Source organism: Diorhabda sublineata, chromosome 9 (genome assembly GCF_026230105.1).
Source record: "Diorhabda sublineata isolate icDioSubl1.1 chromosome 9, icDioSubl1.1, whole genome shotgun sequence".
Lineage (NCBI taxonomy): Eukaryota > Metazoa > Arthropoda > Insecta > Coleoptera > Chrysomelidae > Diorhabda > Diorhabda sublineata.
Genome location: NC_079482.1, coordinates 23,414,623 through 23,435,362, shown reverse-complemented (window position 1 = coordinate 23,435,362; position 20,740 = coordinate 23,414,623). Strand labels below are relative to the sequence as shown.

General features: G+C 34.2%; 1 protein-coding gene across 1 annotated transcript; it reads right to left on the bottom strand.

Annotated features, from left to right (window-relative positions):
• Positions 1-1,201: 1,201 nt before the first annotated feature.
• Positions 1,202-16,973, bottom strand: LOC130448556 (protein eyes shut). The gene is made up of 16 exons (XM_056785970.1): positions 16,691-16,973; positions 15,889-16,119; positions 14,513-14,626; positions 14,292-14,460; positions 12,969-13,887; positions 10,829-11,142; positions 10,568-10,772; positions 8,930-9,081; positions 8,736-8,872; positions 7,442-7,687; positions 6,600-6,773; positions 6,261-6,489; positions 6,041-6,204; positions 5,651-5,857; positions 3,372-4,084; positions 1,202-1,603 (listed from the first exon to the last, which is right to left on the bottom strand). The coding sequence occupies exons 1-16, from the start codon at positions 16,971-16,973 to the stop codon at positions 1,202-1,204; spliced, it is 4,659 nt and encodes a 1,552-aa protein (XP_056641948.1).
• Between the last annotated feature and the right edge of the window lie 3,767 nt (positions 16,974-20,740).

Sequence of the window (20,740 nt, the reverse complement as noted above, 5' to 3'; positions counted from 1 at the left end):
AAGCTTCGGGTATTTAGAACCATTCGCATAGGTTTTGCGCCAAGGTATTCTAAATCTTTAGCCGTTCTTCTCAGTACCTTCGTATTGGTTACTCTATTAGGTATTCTTAAAATGAGCTTCTAATTTTTGCATTGTTGCCACTTTTAGTGTACACCCTTTCACACCGTAAAGCACCATGGAGAGTACGTAACATTTCTTGTATCGGGTATCAATGCTCATGTGGTCGACCAAATGAGGTGACGACTTTAGAAAATCCACAAAGTGCGATGATGAGGATATTGATGAAAGAGTAAGTAGTGAAGACCAAGAAAAAATAATGCTTACTGTACCTAAAGAGGTAATTCATTAGACGATCTAATAAAAGGAAAATTACAGCCTTTACCAAGAAAAACCATTATGAAACAGACGAATTAGTGCAGTATTCATGCTCGGATACGTATCAATAAAGTGGAAAATAATTGAAGTAATTATGATACTCAAAATTTGGCAACCAGTGCATAAAGTAGAAGCCTACAAACCGATATCATTATTACCAATTATTCGGACTTGGTCTTGCTGGTCTAAAGCTGGTCATCGTCACGGTGCTGCTTCTTCTGCTAGATCAAGACTTCAAGACTACTTATCTTCTCACAAGTACCGTGGAAAAAGTTTCCTTCTTTTATAATCTTTATGTTAGCTAGTGTATTCAGACTAACTTAATTGAAGACATGTGCTTGTTATACTGCAGAAAGATATACTGTATATCAGAAAACAATATTCCAATTTCAAACTGAATATCCAGTAGCTCAAAACAAATAACGATCCGGAATTACAAACCCGTTTCCAAGAAATTTGAAATAGTTTGGTAGTAACAAAAAGGGGAACTAGTTAGTGATTCGCGTCGGTTTCAAATGAGTAAATACGTGTGTAGAAGGAATTATTTGATACTTTGCCAAAACTAATAAAGGCAGAACTCCTGTGCTTCCAATTTGAATGTTTTAATTTACTGATACTGTAGCTGATTGAATCAAATTTTAGATTGTTACACATTTTAACAACAGATCATAAAATTTGTGATTATAACAAAACATTACAATTGCATACAAAAAATTCTTGGAACATTCAGTATTCAGAGATGGATATTTTAGTTTGCACCTTTGGTAGTTCTAAACATTGCTCAAAATTATTAAAAAAATAACAACTAATCAATTATTTGGTCAACTCAGTGTGCTAAAACCTCACACGTATCGATGTTTAAACCTTCCATATGACTAAAATCAGTAATAACGTCTAAATTTGTACCAAAAGAAGCTATACATCCCTCGAAATTATGTGTGAAAACGCCGTCGGTTTCAGTAATCAAATTAGTGACATTCGGAATTCCACCGATGAAAAAATTTCCACTTGGATAAAATTGGGAGTATCTAGGTGCTTTCCGAATTGCGATTACTTTGTCGTCGATTGTTAAATTCAGAAGATCGATATTTAGATCGAGTTTATGCCAAAGACCGTCAGTTACTTTAGTATAAGAAGGAACTTCGAGGATGTTTTGTTTCATTTTCTCAGAAGCGATAACAACTTTCAAAAAACCATTTTCTAAGCCTAGACCCAAATGATCGCCACCCTGTAAATACATAAATAACCTTAATAATAATACAATTTTTTATGATACTTAGAATTTTTGGAAAATTGTTTTGGAAGTTCTAAAAAATTTGATTTCTTTGAATTTCGTATTTAAAACTCGCGCCAAAATTATTATACTTCAGATAACCCGCTTTCGTTTAACAGTAAACATCATATTAAAAATAGACATTGAACTGTATAATTGGTCCCATAGGATGATAATACAGTAAAAAATTATTTATGAATGTTTCACTCAACAAAACATCGAACATCTAATTTTCTATATTCGACCATTAAAATCGTTTCGATTTGATAAAGAAATAATCGATTGGAAGAAATGAAAATTCATTTCCATTGTGTGATAAATTCCAAGGTTTCGATTTTTCAATCAAAAACTGCCGTTAAATGGAAACACAGGATATTCACCAAATAAATCCAAGGAACTATTTCATCTTCTCAATAATAAATTTTTCTACTGTATCACAATTACAATTAGATTGAAGATGAAGCAAAATTAGGATATTCGATGGTTTTCATATATTTACCTTCGGCAGGATTATAGTAAAATTGGCGCAAAATATGAAGGAATGTCATATTGTCATCTCTACGTCTTTACAGGACAACAAGAAAATTCGAGCAGGACATGTCACGATATTAGACGGGTTCTCCTAGTTTGAACTTCAGCAAGATAACTGTGAGATTGAAACAGAATATGAATCTAGATCAGGATATTCTTCACATTTCGCATTTTTACCTTTAGCAGGATTTGGAGCAGAGCTATTGGAGTATATTATTGAGCAAAGCCAGGATATTCAATAGAAGATGGAGCAAGTTAAGGAAATTCTATGTTTTTGCATGATCTTAATAATATTTCGGCAGAAGATAAAGCAAGATCAGGATGTTAGATAGTTCTCCATCTTCACATTTAATAGGATTATAGTGAACTTGACGCAGAATATAAAGGAATATCAGGATACCCAATGGATTTTTGTATTTTCACCTTTACGTCTTTGGCAGGACTACAAGGAAATCTAAGCAGAAGATTATTCGATAATCGACGAATTTTTACCTTCAGCAGGATAATAGTGAGTTGAAGCAACATCAGGACATTTTTGTATTTTCACATTCACGTTTTTGACAGGACTACAGGAAAATTTGAGCAGAGGATTTAGACATGTCACGATATTTGATGGATTCTGCTAGTTTAAACTTGAGCAGGATAACAGATTGGAAAAAGAGATGAAGCGTTCAGGATATTCGATTTCCGCATTTTTAACTTTAGCAAGATTGTAGCAGAAGTTGAAACTAGTTTTTTTTCGTAGTCGCCATCATCAGAATGTTTAAATATTTTTTTCTTAAGACCTGTAAGAGTTATCAAAAACCTTCAATCACAAGAGCTCTTTGTATTTAAAGGAATTTTCAGATTATTGACTTTTGTATTATACAGGGTGTCCCAATTCTTCAGTAGCGACATCAACTTTGGAATTTTAAATGGGACACTCTATATTTTGTCGCGTTATCTGCTTCAAATGTTTAAAAATAAAAGAAACTTTCATAAGATCGACCTATTTGATTTCCGCACGGGTCAAGAAATTCCTTTAAATATAAGAGTTTATGTTTGACATTTTGTACAATAAATTATCATATTTTGGCATAATTGCAACGAATGATCCAATTTCAAATTATTTAAATTGTAAAAAACACACGGAAACGGCTAATTTTCAATAAAATTTCGTTAAACAATTTACCTTACACCCCAATATACCCACCTTTTTATTCCAAAATAGTAAACCGTTAGGATTAACAGTTGTAAAATTCAAAAATATCCTTCGAACGCCTTCTTTCAACTCCCTTTTTCTATCACCAACTTTTCTCATTATAAGATAGCTGCGTCCGTTGAATTTTGGGTTATTAACTGCGATTTCGTATTCGCAAAACGCTCCAGACCAACCCACTTGACAAGTACATCTGTTATTTATACATATTCCTCTATTTTTGCACGTCCTCTCGTTGCACACTTTCACATTTTCGCATTTTTCTCCGTAATAAGGAACCGGACAAGAGCAATGCGGATTCATGAAAGAATCTAACCAACAAGTACCGCCGTTGTAACAAGCTTCGCCGCCACAAGGTGTTCCATCGCAATCTATCAAATTTCTCGATTGGCGAACGTTATCGGCGGTTAATGGTACTGCTGTGGTATCAATGGAAAGATGTCGAATGCATCCTTTGAAATGTACTGGTACGCCGGATGCAGCGAACAGTGGTAAATGTGACATATCTGGTAAACCGCCTATGTATATGGTTTCTTTATTGAAATTTGGGGTATAGATGGTATCTAGAACGCCAGTGTTGACGGTTTTATCTACTGATAAATATACTTTTTTGCCGAATCTTCCAAATTGTATTTTGTGCCATACTCCTTTTATAAGAAGTATCGAACTGCGTATAACAATGCCTGTTGAGCTAATCTTACTACTACCTACAACATACAAATATTTATTTAAAAATTTGATCATACTTATAACAATATAGAAATAGAAGCTCCGCATAAGTCCCTGATAAAGAAGTTAAAAAGGAAATTGGTGTTTTCGTCGTTATTTATCATAATATGGCATATTGTGTGCTTGGGAATTGCTATTTATGTTTTGACAAATAAAAATGAATATTTATAATTCGAGATTGCTTCATTGTTTTCCTAAATATTTTTCCTTTCCTTTAAGATCAAAATCACCAAAAAACTTGAGGCATTTGAAATGTGGCTCTATAGTCGCAGATACCTTGGACTAACAGAATCACCAACGATAGAGTACTAAGACGCTTTGGTCGCAAAAGAAAAGCTGTTGACAACTATTAAGATAAGAAAAACATCGCAGGAAGAAGAAATCTTGGCTCCGTAACTTAAGAGAATGGACAAATCTTGCAATATTGGATGTATGATAGCGAAACTACTACCCAAATCACACGATGATCTTGAAATATCAATTTACGATGTTTTCTGGTACAACAGCCGATTTGGCACGACCTTCAAGGATTTCATCCTGTAGCGAAGAACGGCCACAGTTGAATTTTGGAAACCAGCGAAAAATGGTGCTTCATCACCTAAAGTCGAAGCGTGTTGTTCGACATATTGTTGTTGGTTTAATCGACGTCAAAAGTCATATGATGGCAATGTCAGATTTGACATATTCACATCAGTGTTGCCACATCTCAAAACTGAAGTAGCAATCCTCGTATTGATAGGTTCTTTGTACCAAGACTTGGCATAAATGGCACTATTATATGTAAAATTCAAGTTTACAGTTTCAGAATTACAAACAGATTAAATGGAAAACTACACCTTAAAAGGGGTTGTTTTGTTGAGGGTGTTGGTTGATTTTCCTCGTTTTCCATAGTTCGAAATATCTCCAAAATAATCATGTTACAATAGTTAATATTATGAATAGTAGAAGTCCGGGAATATTCCAAATTGTGGGGTGTACTGTTTGATTTTGAATTTGTCTTGTTAATTCAGCTTGAAGTTTCAAATTCTTGATTGATTGAAAGGATTGTTTCTAATTTAATGAGTTGTTTTGTAGATTTGTTCGCTCCAGTGAATTCCCAATCATATTTTGAAAGTATCAAAGGATATTTCTTGAGTATTATTGAATGTATTATTTCTTGTACTGACCTCAGATCGTGTAGGGATTTTGATTAGAGTATTTCGCTTAATAATAATACGCTTGCTGCATTTTAATTCTTCTGATGAGTTCACTTTTTGGTATATTTATTTGATAATAGGCAATTTCGTACATTTAGGCTTAAAAATTAAAACGCCGCTAATTTTTTTTGTTCAAGATAAGTCAATCAACCGGAATCGTGGAGGAAGTTAAAATGATGAATGATGATAAATGTGAAGCTCCATCTATTTACTGGTCGAAGAAAGAAAATATTGAAAAATCCCTGAAAAGCTGACCGTCATACAACCCCCTTAATACAATGAATTTTCAATTCATATAATTCTATATGAATTCTGTTACAATTCCAAAAATCGTACAACTTCACTCACCTGTTTGTATTTTAAATTCTAGTAAACCATTTTGCAAAGATAAACAAATAAATCTGACATCCTTCGTTCCCATAAAGATAACAATCCCGTGGTCTTTTAGAATCCTAATCTCGAATTCAATATGAAACTTATTGCCTTCAATTTCCATCGGATTAAGCTTGATGAAAGACCTAATTCCAGTTAGACTCACATCAGTTATATTTTCAACTGAAAATAATCATGATTGGTATCGATAAAAACCACACTGATCACACTGTTTATCACACCAACACAAACAATTACACTGTCTGGTCCTTCGAGCCGAATATAAATGTATAATAGGCTCGAAAGTATAGATAAACCAAATAAACATTCTCTCTAATCATTTTGAAACGTTTTTCCAATACATACTTTTTTCACAGGTTGTTCCAACTCTGCCAAAGGGACAATCACATTCAGAATGTGACAATAAAGGTACACACCTAGAATTCTCCGAGCATTTTGTAATATTACCATCGCACAGATTGAATCTAGATGAACATAATGGTCCGAACCACTCATCTTGACACAAACACCTACATATAAAATCAATTTAATAATGAAAAATGATATTTCGACGTTATTGTATTACATAAAAGTACTTCCGTGATGTAGGCATGCTCCACCGTTTTGGCAACTTCTCTCGTGACATTCACTAGTACCACATTGACCGACTGCCCTGCCAAATGCCTTCATGGAACCCTGGAACGGTATAACTACACTCCCGGATTTCATTTCAATGTCGTAAATACATCCGGAGAAACCCGTATGTAATGGTAGGTCGTGAGGAAGCGTAGAAAAATTTCTCACATCAAATCCTCCTAAAAAAATATTAAACGAAGTGATTTCAAAATTGATGTTAAAAACAAGAAGGTATGAGCTTATAACTATGATATTTAAAAATTAAAATAAGCAGTAAAACTTGTATTACCTACGTAAAGAAGTGGTACTACATCTAGTTGTACCAAATTTCCAGGTGATCTTCCCGTAACATTTCCCAAATGCTCTACATATAACCATGCCCTCCGACCAGTATGACCCAATTTCACTAGATAATCAGTAGCTCCTGGTTTTATCGACTGTGACGTAAAAATTCTCCTGGGACCTGAATCAAAATCAACTATTGAAACCATGAGTGTTTACTACCACTAAACAAATCTGGTACTTCGAGCCGGATTTGAATCATTGACATATACACGGCTCGAAGAACTAAACAACGTAGTTGAAAAAGTTCGTATAGTGGTTTGTTTGATTATTTTTTTCAGAAAACCCAATAGAAAGTATTTCAATTTAAATTAGATTAAAAAAAGGTGTCAGTAACTAGATTATCACGATACAGACATCTTTGGGCATATATTAAACTATACCACCGAAACAAAGAGAAATACAGAAGATATCGAGAGAATTAGAAGTACCAAAAAACGTCAGAAAGATAGAAACAAAAAGAGACGAATGCTAAGTTGGAATTTCTGGAGCCGTTGATGATATTCATACTAAACACACCAACAATCATAATACACTGTCTGACGTGTTTCGATAGCCAAGTTATCGTCTTCAGAGACTGAAGGTGAACTGTTTACCTCTGAAGACGATAACTTGGTTATCAAAGCTCGCATTCAACTGTGTAATAGTTGAAAACTTTCAACACCTAGAAACTAGATGGTATTAGATGAAATAATCAACGTTTATTTACAAAAAAAGATGGCGCTGATGAATTTATTACTATTTTATACAATTATTTCATTTTTACATGGATATTAATAGTAAACTTACCAGATCCCAAATTCCATGTGAGCATAATATAACCTCTAACGAAACTCACTGCGATATGGTCCGAATAAAAATCATGGTGCCCGGCCTGTCCTATAAATAATAGTATGGAAATCTGTTCCATGGTTGTTGGAGCAAATCGAAATTTAATTTCCATTGTCTTTGATATACCATCCGGAAATGGATAAGCTACGAAAGACGATAAACCGTGGACAGACGACGAGAAATATGGCTGCGTTATCTTGATATCTGGAAAAAAGTGATTTCAAAAAGAAGATATTATTTTTTATGTGTTTCTCTCCAAATATGCGTTTTCATTTTATTCCTTCCATACAATTTCAAGCTCCAGGCTTCTCGTAGAGTTCTTATTTATTGCTTGTAATTCTGTAACCAGAACAATTGACTTCAGACCATTTAATTCTATTCCTTTTGCTGCTGTCATCATGGAGTCTGCAATTATCTAGATAAAGATACTCAAATACGGTTCCTTTCAATGCAGATTTGATTCGATACACGTTAATACCTTTTCTAGTAAGTTTCAGAGATTTTCAATCGCATTCAAAGTTTCAAGTTTCTTGTGGTTCAAATTCGAAGATTCCAGGCACCAGTTTATTTGTCAATTCCAATAGATTCATCAGCCCTATAAATACTTATATGACAATCAGATTGAACAATATTACGGACTTTTCCGGTCACTTCTGGGTCAATCAAAAACACGTGGACGCGACGAACATTATAAATTTCTGTTGCTACAACAATTCGTTGTTCTATTTGTACATCGATGATTTATATGACAAAACAAAAAACAGCTACTATACAAACGGCTACACTGGTTTGTTTACAGACACCACTGGTTTGTCTGTAGACTCGGCGCATGTAGATTTTTTTTCAACAGCGCTAGACTCGTACATTTACATCAGTGATACTAGCAGCAAGATTTTCACTCAAAATTGAAAAGAGAAAACTTTGTAGGGAATTGTTTTAGAGGATAGAATATTTTAAGGGTATTTTTAAGAATGAATGGTCTGCCATTTTTATTTTCCAATATATTTTCAAATTTCAAAACGTGGTCGTGAAAACTCAGACTTATTTGTATAGTCCTTTTGGATCGTTCTGATATTAGTCTGTACTGCCTAGTTTGTACAGACAAAATTCTACATGAGTTTGTTGACATAGAAGTTTATCAACAGTCTCTTTATCTAGTTTATGATCTAATTTTGTTTCATCTTATTTATTTAAACATTCTTCAATAAAGGGGAGGTTTATAACTATAATTCACAAATTTATATAAACTTACCGTTTTCACAAAAATGACCATGTTTTCCATACGGACACAAACAAATATAGCCACTATTCGTGAAAGGAATGCAAGTACCGCCAAAAAGACATGGATTATCATCACAAATAGATACTTCACACGATTTTCCTAAGTAACTGAAACAAAAAGAAGAATTCAGGGCAACAATCTTCAAACGAACTTCAACGTCTAACCCGTTCCTACAATGACACTGCCATTCATCGCCAACTGAACTGCAAAACGCGTCGTTCCTACATGGGTTCGACAGGCAAGCCAATGAAGAACATTCTGTAACTTCGTAACCGTCTTCTGCATCATCGTAGATCTTCACCGTTCTATTTCCAATCTATAAAACAATCTGTATCTGTAACTTTTTGTTTCTACTGGTATTACTTGAATAAAAAAAATAAATAGATTGAAAAAAAATGTTATCAAACGTTAATCAGGTCGGTAATTTATAATGGGGTCAATTCATCTGTCATATTTTTCGCCAAATATCTATTTCGTTACATATTGTGGTTAAGTAGTCTCTCCAAAACCTAACAAATACGTCAATTCTCCCTTCCTTTCAATTCTTTCAAATTAGCTGGAATTCATTTTCTCATCTATCTCCTAATAGACCAACCAATAGGTAAACTACCGTTAGATTCCCACTAAATCACATCTGTCACTGTTACAAACCGCTAAATCACCAATAAATTACTACTAAAACACTGCCAGATCACTGTTAAATTACCATTGAATCACATATCCTAGAGAGATTACTTTTTATGTACAAATGTGTATACAAGTTTTTGGACAAATCCGGGTCGCCTATAAGTCGAATTGCTCTATTCTATGTTAAGTCCAGCATCTTCAGGGTATACTTGGAAGCCGAGCTCCAAATGTGCGAGCAATACTCCAAAGATGGATGAATCTGGCCCTTGTAGAGGGTTAGAAGCTGTTGCGGAGTATATAGATTTTTGATCTTCAAGTTTTTGTGAAGCTGCCTTAGCTAAATCGGCCACGTGATTATACCAAGATATATTGCTCACAACCTCAACTCCCAACAGGCGAATTTGCAAGGTTGGTGATATTTTATGTCCAGACAGAACCAAATTCTGTGCTGCAAAGACAGTCTTCTTTGTAAAAACAACAGCTTATATATTTGCTGCATCAAACTCAATCAGATTCCTTCAATCCCACTCCAGTTTATTATTGAATGACTATTAAATCATCACTGAATAAGCTCATCACTAAATCCACGGTAGATTACTGTTAAATCACCGATTAATCACAGCTAAATCAATTTGAATCATCAAACAATCACAGTTAAATCACATCAAAATCTCAGCCCTCCGAGAAAGATCAGGTGGGTGACTGTTGGATCACTAATTAATCACAAGTATAGTATTTCAAGATTACCACTGAGCCACAACTTGATCGCCGATATAAATCGATATAAATTTTGAATCACAACAAAAAACACAGCTAAATCATCGCTAAATCATAGCTAAATCTCCGCTGAAACTCAGCTAGTTCACTGTTAGATCACCGTTAAATCAAGACTAGATGACTGAAAAATCACCTAAGATAGATCAGAGCTGTAGATTTTTTTTAAATGTATTAATTTGAGAGATTATTTTGAAAATTTTTAATAAATTCCATTCCTTTATGAGGTATCCGTCTTACTAATTCTCAGAATTTATATACAATATATACAGTGGACGTTATTGGAGAACTACAATAACCTATCAAAAATCTAATTCATAAATTTGCAAAAATGCATAACAATTTACTACAATTTGATTGTTCCAAACCCTATAATATATCATTTATATTAGACTTTTAACCTTTAAATTAGCCATACAGCCAACAAAGCCTCCCACTGGAAGCCCAATTTCCATAGCCAAATATTGCGGTAAACCTCCAACGTGTAGCCAAGCCGAACCTTTCGGAAAATCAATTATTTTAGCTATTTGATCACCTGTCATCGATAAACTGTCATTAATTTTTATTGATGCATTACAATGTTTCAAATCTTCACGGAAATCTAGCCTAAAAAATAATAAATACGACATTGTATTTACAACAAAAAAAAAACTGAACGTTACCCAGCTTTAATATTCATATTATATCCATTATTCACCGGTACTTTCAGTTCGCTCAGTAACATGGTTTGGTACCCACAGGAAAAAATGAATTTCAAAAATCCATTTTTCATATATAAAACCATGTGTGGGGAATTGACGTTAGCGAAAAATATGATACCATCGTTAGCCATCGTTTTCGCTTCAAATTCGATTACTATATGGTAAGATGTTACGTGGAGTCGATGAGAGAGAAACGAGTTTCCACCAAATGCTGCCCTTTTAACTCCTAATTTCGATTCGCAGAATTCTCCCTCGTAATCAAAGTTGCAAATGCACTGCAATTGAAAAAATATTTGAAAAAACCTTCGGAATCACTTTTCAATTGAATTTTGTATTTGGCGCGCTTAGAACTATGCATATGCGGGTTCAGTCATAGATAGCGCTAGTATAGTGAAGTTTATTGTGAAAAAACACACAAATTAGTTGAATGTCAAATAGAAAGTCAGTTTGTCAGTTTTTCTTGAATAAATATTCAACTGGAGCCTTTGTATATAATTTTTCATACAAATTAACAAAAAATTGAACCGAAAATTATAATGAGACATCTAATTAAGCATAAAACATGTCTAATTTCGATTATATTGATGTTGATAACCCAAACCTTTATGGTGATCAAGTTATACATGGAAATTATGAATGAAATATGACATTAAGCAAATTTCCACATTTCATAGTTCATAGTTATGTGCTATAAACCCGTTGTGCTCCACCAAAAATCAATGTCCTAGGAGTAGCTAATCAGAATCTTACCAACTTCCTAGGAGTAGCTAATCAGAACCTTTTAACGTCTTTGAACAATCCAAGGCTGGCTCAGGTGTTCAAACCTCAAACGTGCCAATACACCAGCGATATTCCTGATCATCCATGATTCGTGTTTCACTCCTGTCGATAGTAAGACAAACAAAAGGTCTATCTATGTGTTCCTTAACTTGTCTCATGCCAGGTATTGCCATCCATATTTCGAACACGTTTCTAAGAAGTAGCTACAAATTTTGCTACACCCATAATGGGCTATGAGCCCACTGGAGGGTTTTCGGATCCTAGTCTGACGAGCGAATCGGCTTCGACCGTGATATAGTGTCCAGCTCTCACTCTATATTTTGTAAAGGACTTTTTGGCACTACAACACACGCTAGTTAGGCTGTTAAAGCTTCTATACCAGCTGTGTTATAAAAACAAATCGAAATTAAGTCGCAGCTAATTCTTTGACTTGGAAGATGGTAGGATGTTTCCCAAGCATACAAAAACTCTGCTCTGTAAGGGAGAGTGGGAGAATTGTGCGCAGCGGGCAATTTTGCGCATTGTAAACCTCGTTTTAATATTAAATATTAAGGAATCTAAGTAGTGTTACCTAGATGTATCGAGTACACATATACTCAAAATCGATTTAGCTATTTTGAGAACGTTTCTGGTTGAACGCGCATGTTGGTGTTCAATTATAAATTTGGATTTAAATGATTTTCAAATGTAAGCTATCTGCTTAATAAAGTTTTAGCATGTGTGGTCATAATTAGTAAAGTTTTAGGTTGTTTAAACGTAAATTACATTATGAAGGACCGATTTTTTGTTTCTGTTTTGAGAAGTTGTTGCAAATGACGCTCTGCTTCTGATAGATACCGATACAGATACAGATACCAGAAAAGAAATACAGAAAGGAATTTCTGTGATCCAGAATATTTGAAGGAAACTTAGGAAGAAATTAGATAATTGGACCGGAGTCAACACTGGCTAAGCTTTTTTATGGTTTGACGCTCACAGAACTTCGTGAGTTAGCATTTAAATATGTTAAATACCATGGACATGCTTTCTCATTCTCATTTGGGCTTTTTAATTACCAATTCGTAAAAGGCTGACCTTTGGAATATTAGTCATAACGATTATTTCTACTGAGTTGACATAAATTTTGATTTGATTCATATGAATGTTATTGCTGTCGTATGGAAGACCTCCGTCGTTTCTACTTTAAATATTCTTCAATTTGCTATAAGTATCAACATAATAAGAACAATTGTCTAGTCATGGAAACACATCTTGCTTAGGTGTGCACAATATTTCCACTCTCCATTATAAATTGAAACCTGAAATAAAATAGTTTCCATACCTTATAATTTCCGTCGACGTAAATACAGGTACCTCCGTTCAAACATCTCGTCTCACTATTCGTACAATCTATAGAAACGAAAGTAGTAGTTTCCTGGGTACTAGATAACATAGTACTCGCAACAGTACTGCTTGTAGTGATACCAGTACTCGTTTCGAATTTTATATTAGGTTCAGTAGTGAGAAATGTTGTTGTAGTAGGTTCCGCAGTAAGAAATGTGGTTGTATATGTGGTCGTTTCTTCGGATATGCTTCTATTACTAGGTTGATATTTGAGCGTGGTACTTAAGGTACTACCGGAGTCAAGCTCAGTAGTATATTCTGTAGTTGATAACATCGGGGCGCTACTAACTTCAGCTGGAAAGGTACTAGAATAGGTTATATTCGAATATATAGTTGATGATGATGTTTCAAATTGAAATTCCGTGGAATATACCGGATATTCAATACTCGAGGATGTAGTACTTTCGTATATAGTTGTTAATTCTGTAAAATATGTAACGGCGGCACTTAAAGTACTAACTTCGGTAGTACTAGTGAAGAAATCTGTTGTAGATATTGGGTATGTCGAAGAAAAAGTTGTACTTAAATTAGTCTCATTATCCGTGGCAGTAGACGAAGGAATATTTGTACTTGAGGTACTAACAATACCTATAGAAGTATTTGGAAAAACAGTCATAATTGTCGTTTCGGTAATTGGCACTTCAGTTGTAGTACTAGTAACACTAGTAGACGATATCGTTAAGTTGTAATAAGAAGTTGTTGTTGTGGGATAAGCACTTGGTTCTGGGCTGACGTAGTCGCAATCTAAACTTCCGTTGGATAATATTAAACATTCACAAAGTACTCCGGTTAAATTTGGAGGGCAGGAACATGTGAAATTATCCACACCATCGATACAACTACCGGCGTTCATGCACCTCAAACAAAACAAAAGAATTAAATTCATGCAAAACTATACGTACCGTCAAATTTCGAGCAATAAGTACTTTTGAAAAAAAAACAAAAAGCATGAATAGAAATCCATGAGATGGCGAAAAGCGCCAGGATAAAATACTTTGGGATTTGGAAGGTCCACACTGCTTCGCTTTCCAAGGCTACTGTCCTCGAATGTGGCTACGGTCTTTGCCATCTTTGGAGCTGGTTCTCCCTTTTCAGTCCCTGGTATTGATTGTTATTTTGTTTCCGGTGTGAAGTGATAAACCCACGTTTCATTTATGGCTATGAAACGGCGCTAAAATTTGGCTTTATTCCTTTGAAACATTACACTTTTATTATTTTGACATGAACAAGTTTAATAATAATTAAAAAAAAAGTTTCTTACCTCGGACCTAATTGGCATTCATCGTATTGAAATTGGCAAAGGTCTCCATGAAAATCAGGAACGCAATAACAAATAGGTTGATCGTTTTCATAAATACATAAAGCGCCATTTTTACACGGACTTTCGTCACAAATTTGCATGGTTTCCTCGCAATTTCTGCCAGCAAAACCTTTGAAAAAATATTAGAAATTTGTATCTTAGAATTTTATTTTCTTACTTACCAAACAAACAGGCACATGAATAATCGGCATGTAGATCTATGCAAATTGCTCCATTTTGACATGGTGCAGAAACACATTCGTCTATTTCCCAATCGCATAGAAAACCACCCCAACCTAAAATCAATTCAATATCAGAATTATTTGATCTTATGATTCATATTTTGTTATAAAAGCTATAAACCTAGTTTGTGTTAATACACATCTGCTTACTTAGCGTCTAGTAACTTATATCCTTGATACACGATGCGATATACCAGGATGATCCCAACAAAGAAAACACAAAAATTTTGAAGAAAAATATATTAATTTTATAAAGTAATCTCCTTTTAGTTCCACACATTCTTTCCAGAGATTTTCATTAAGTTCGATACCTTTTTTATAATAAGAATCATCAAGTTTCTCAATTCCGACATCACCACTCTTCATTATTGGAAAATCTTTGACCACCGAGCCATTTTTTCAAGTCTGGGAACAGAAAATAATCCGGGAGACTAAATCTGGCGAATAGGATGCATGAGGTAGCAATTCAAACTTTAAATCATCAATTTTAGCGATTGCAATAACGGATGTATAGGATGGTGCTTTTTTCTTAGCCAAATGCAGCCGTTTTTGCTTGATTTCTTCGCTCAAATGTTGCAATAAGTTCGCATAATACTTTCCGCTGATAGTTTTTCCTTTTTTAAGAAAATTATCCCACATGCGTCCAAAAAAACCGACGCCATGACCTTGCCTGCAGATGGAACGGTCTTTGCTTTCTTTATAGCCGGTTCTCCTAGTCTATTATTTTGATTGTTCTTCTATTTTGGTTGTAAAGTTATGAAACTGTGCAAAAATTCGGCTTTATTTCTATGATGGAAACATCTTCACGATGCTGTTGGGCAAACGTAGCACCACAACTGCAAATGTTTAGTTAATATGGGATGTACCACACTTTTGAAACGCCTACTATGTCTCCTAGATCACGCAAGTACTATTTTGTAGTTTTTCTTCAACATATCTGGTGTTGTCACCCCATTTGGTCGACCACTGCGATGCTGGTCTTCGCAAGTCGTACGGCGTCGTTTAAACTTTAGCTTTACCCAAATTTCTTAAACTTGGTATTTTTTGATCTTCCTTGATAGGTTACTAGCCAAAGACACTAACTGCATAATCACCAAGTGAAAATATTGTCACACTCTGAAAAACCATTTTCGTCAATCATCCCTTACTTTAAACTGTGCAATATTTGAAACTAGTACTAGAATTATTCATTTTTTCTCCACCTGCTTTCAGCTGACATTCCACTAACTAACAAATTAAGCAAACTGTATTCTTTCAGAGATAAATACAGTGCGGAAATGAAAATCAGTCAAATAAATGAGTATGAGCATACTTACCTTTTTGACATTTACAGGTGAAGGTTTCTCCCGGACCTTCTTCGCATACACCTCCATTTGCACAACGAGTTTCTCCTGTTGCGTTACAAACTGCAACATCTATTTCACAATACGTTCCCGAATAGCCAGCAAGACAGTTGCAAGTATAACCATTTCGTTCGTCCAAGCAAGTACCATTATTTTGACAAGGGTTACTTTCGCATTCGTTAATGTCGTCTTCACAGAGTTTACCTTTTGAATTATGAAATTCTAAAGTAAATCATTAAGACGAGATTCGCAAAAAGGCATTGAATGATTAGGGAGTATCCTTACTTTGAGTTTTTATTTTAATACAAAGATCTTTTTATGAGGCCAAGTTGAATTAATCTCACTTGTAGCTGTTGGTACGATGATTAGATCACTAAATCTACACCTCGATTAAGAACTCGTTGGGGACATCATAGTTTTGAGGAAGACAATGAAGAGGAAGACGTTGAAGAGGTTGCCCACCTAATTCTTTGGTAGGATCATAATTCGAACAGCTTGGATAGGTCTTAGCATAGATTAGAGACTAGCCTACTATTTATTCACTTATCATAGACTACAGAACCCTGATCGGTAATTAAATTTTGGTCATCTGTCGTAGATATTATGAAAATTGCCAAATTTCAAAGGCCGACAAAATAGCTGGACCACGATCAGTAGTGAAAGATTAATAGAGTACCTTCCAATCCGTGAAGATTGCCATGATCTCTGTTTCTTATTGAAGCTCAGAAAGATCTGTTTTGTGTAATATGAGAGATTTTTGATCGTTTCCACTTACCTGAATATCCTGGTGGACATGAACAGTTAAACATTGCAATACCATCAATGCAAACTCCACCATTCCGACACGGCGAAGACCAGCATTCGTTCCAATTTGTTTGACACTGAATACCCGTATAACCGTCTATGCAATAGCAAAAATACGTAGAATTTAAATCGTCTAAGCAAACTCCGTGAACACATGGGTTGCTCAAACAAGCGAACCCGTTTTGAACTTCGTGGTGTTGAATAAGAAGGACGGTTAACATTAACAGCCATTTATGGCTACCGATTTGGTGCATATTGCATTATTTGGTTACCTTTAACATTAAAAACAATTCGTATAAAAATATATATAGTTGAAACTAGAAATTATACAGAGTGACTCATAATAGAGAGCGATTTTATAGGCCAACCAAATTAGACGTTTTTTCCTGGTGGGTTCAATCTTTTATTAAAGTTACAAAAATCTTTTTCTTTTACTCATTCTCCAAAGACTATATGCTTAAGTAGTTTCATAAAAATTGTATACAACTCATTTATTTGTTTGTTATCCACTTCCCGAACAGGTTTTTGTTGGTTTTACTGATTTAAATTTCAAATGTTTAAAGCCATGAAGGATACGATGCAAAATGAAACGTTGTCAGAGTCCTCGCGAATAGATTTCTATTGATAAAGCAAAATCGAATAAAAATATGATTGGGAAACATGTTTTCTATTTAAAATGATAAATTTCAGTTAAACAAACAAAGTTTGATCCATATAAAGCTTATCGATCGATAAATGCATACCAGTCGAATTTGAAACAAGTTGAAATGGATTTAAACCTTGTGAACGGTAATCAGTCAAGTTTTGTTTAATTTTGAGGCTCCGGTGTGCTTCGATTTATAACTCCATATGCCTTTATTGTTTTTCAAAATATTCTCCATTAATATTAATACAATTTTGTATGCGTTACATGTTATTTGAATCAACCGCTTCTTCAAAATTTGAAAAACTATGAACTCGCAATTTAGTTATCATCTGCAGAGATAAAGAAAAATCATCGGGTGCTAAACAAGGACTGTAGCGTGGATGACCCATTAATTCGATGTTTTGACTCTTCAAAAACGTTTTTGTTTGAACTGATGTGTGAGAGCTCGCATTTTCGTGGTGGAGAATGATTCGTCTCCTGCGATTGTTTTCCGTATCACTTTTGGCAAACAGAAAATGCTGATATACCATTCAAAATTGACCGTTCTACGTTGATCTAATGGAACGTTGGCGTCATATCACAGACTACCATTTGCTTCAAAATGCTTTGTGCCCAAACAACTTTTGTTGGATTTGGCCCGTCTTAAAAGACCCATGGCAATGTCAGGTGTGACATATTCACATCAATGTTGCCATACCTCACGATCACGCATTGGATTGAAACTAGTGTGTTACATTTTTTGGATTTATATCAAAAACATGACTGTTTATGGAATACCCAGAAAGTTAACGAAACAGGGATGTTCGAGGCAACGCTTCAGTCAACATCATTGAAGAAATACAGAGGGTAACAGTAAATATAACTGTTGCAGATAGTGGAAATAAGATAAAAACCATTAGAACTATATACAAGAAAAAACTTGGTTTTATAATTATCTCTGCTCTGGATATACAAGCCAAAGATTTTCTGGTTTGAGAAAGCTGATTCATTATTATTATTATTAGCTAAAATATTTTCCTATCTCCATGAACCTGGTGCAATGGATCTGGTAGTAAAATGACACAGATATTTATCGTTTACAAATTCACAATATTGAGGTTGAATCTCCAAAACATATTTTCTAATATATAACCTATTATTCATTCCGTTTCCGTACCTGTATGTAAAATACAGGGTGTGGCTATTAAGTCTTCGATTGCGATGTCTGCCGTGTCTGTAGACAAACCAGTGTAGCCGTTACCGTTTGTATAGAGGGTGTTCTTTAGATTTGCCGTGAAAATGATCAAAAATTAAACTTGGAAAACTTACAACTGAAACTTATATTTCATTGAAACAAGTGTATGGCAATGAACGTTTGTAGCGGTCATGTGTTTTTGAACGGTTTAAAAGCTTTTAATATGACCGAGAAGATGATTCACGTTCGGGATGCCCTTTTACGTTAAAAACGGATAAAAATATCGAAAAAGTCAGTAAGAAGTTTCTAGCGTGTTAGAACAAAAACCTTATTCGCCTGATCTTGCACCGTGCGATTTCTACCTCTTTTCTAAAGTGAAATCTGGATTCAAAGAAACAAGATTCGCGCATTCTGAAGAAACTTAAAAGAAAAGACTTCCTGCACTGTTTCGAAGAATGAAATATTCCCAATGTAGCAATAGATGAGGGGTATATATTGAAGGTGATAATAAATAAATATACATAATTTCAAAATATCGGCATCTATTATTTAAATCATTTGTAAAATCTAATTGTAACAAAATTCTGGCCAACGCAATTAAAAAAAAAAAGGGTGATTTACGAATATTTTATTTTTATTTTAAAGTATATGGAAATTTGTTTTTATTTATTTATTTATTACATTTTATTTTTTCAGAAACTTAATTAAATTGACAGTTATAGTCTATTTCAGAAAGTTATAGAGTAATAAAATGGGAAATTCCCTCCAGTTCGGCACAATTTCAGTATCGGCCATAGGTGTAGTATTGTTTGTCATATCAAAATTTCAAATAAATGCGTAAGAGAATTAGGAAAAGTATGTTTTCTGGCCTGAAGTGTCAATATCGAAATATTGTGTAGGGATTACTTAGGAAGTAGATTATACAGTTACGGTTTGCGTTTAACAGGTACCGTTTAACCTTCTATTGGTGCCTCTGCTTATTTCCAGCCCTATTTCATATTCTGCCTTCCTTTTTACGAGTCTTTTAACGACACGCCTTTGGTACACTATTTTCAGTGTTCGTGAATGGATAACAATAGGCAAAAACCATATATTGACCCCAACCCGGCTGGTACTACCTGCACTTGATAAAAAGAAAGAATTTTACAATGAAATCAATGCCAAACTATGAAAGTGGTTCAAATATTCGTTGGGTCACTCTGTGGTCCCCTTGTGAGGTTTTATTACTCTATACATTTCTGAAATAAACTGTAGTATGTTTTTTGCTTTCACATCTTTGGTATCTTATTTTTTTTTCATTGATTTATATTTCTTGGTAAATAATAGAAATGGATCAAGCGATTTCCTACTCGAACAGCTTTTTCTCTCTTTTTCTTTTTCGTGTTCGTATAACTTTACCATGTTGTAAATATTTCAATTTTATTGTATTATAACCTGTGGGAACCTTATTAAAAGAACGACTGTCTTAATTTACAATTAACATACAAAAAATCGTATTTAGCAGAAAACATTAACCCGATAAATTACAAATTCAGTGCAATATTACAGTCATCTCTGTTTATCGATTTTCGTCAACCTAATTTATGATCCCACTTTTAAAAAAAAATCTACATTTTTCCAAAATAATACACGAGTATAATCAATTCAGTAATAGTATTCTGAAACCTACCTTGAAAAAATAATCCTTCGATGTCACTCTAACTTTCGTCACCACTAACCCCAATTTTTTCGATCCCTCTCAAAGACCAACGTAACCACAAGGTAACCATAGTAACCGGTAAACAAAAACACACAGTATATTAAACTATTCCGGAAAGTTGTTTGACCGCTGATACCTTGTGGTATCAGTTATCAAATAATACAGTGTTGTCGATAATCCCACGTCCTCGGATTATTCAGGAAAAATTAAATGGAAATTATAATTTTGTTTGGAAAAGGTCTTTTTTGTTGTTTTTTTTCCATAATACCTTTCGAGGTAATTTTATACTTTCGCGGTCCCCTCGTTTTTTGACTCTAGAAAATTGAAAAATCATCCGATTTTGATGATTTTTTTTAAATCTTCGTTTTTACGGTGGGTGTACGAAAAAAAATATGTACTCAATCACGTATAATTGTTGATAACTTTTTCCAAATAATCAAATGAAGTTGCGGTATTTTTTTTTCATAATCTACACAAAAAAAAACGAACAAATTGAAAAAAT

What these genes read in the sequence shown, in the direction of transcription:
- LOC130448556 (XM_056785970.1), bottom strand. Translation starts at nt 16,973, where the DNA reads ATGCACCAAATCGGTAGCCATAAATGGCTGTTAATGTTAACCGTCCTT. An exon ending in ACGTCGACGGAAATTATAAG is followed by an intron (nt 11,143 to 12,968) that starts GTATGGAAACTA and finishes TTTCAATTGCAG; the next exon opens with TGCATTTGCAACTTTGATTA. An exon ending in TACTATTTTGGAATAAAAAG is followed by an intron (nt 1,604 to 3,371) that starts GTGGGTATATTG and finishes ATGTATTTACAG; the next exon opens with GGTGGCGATCATTTGGGTCT.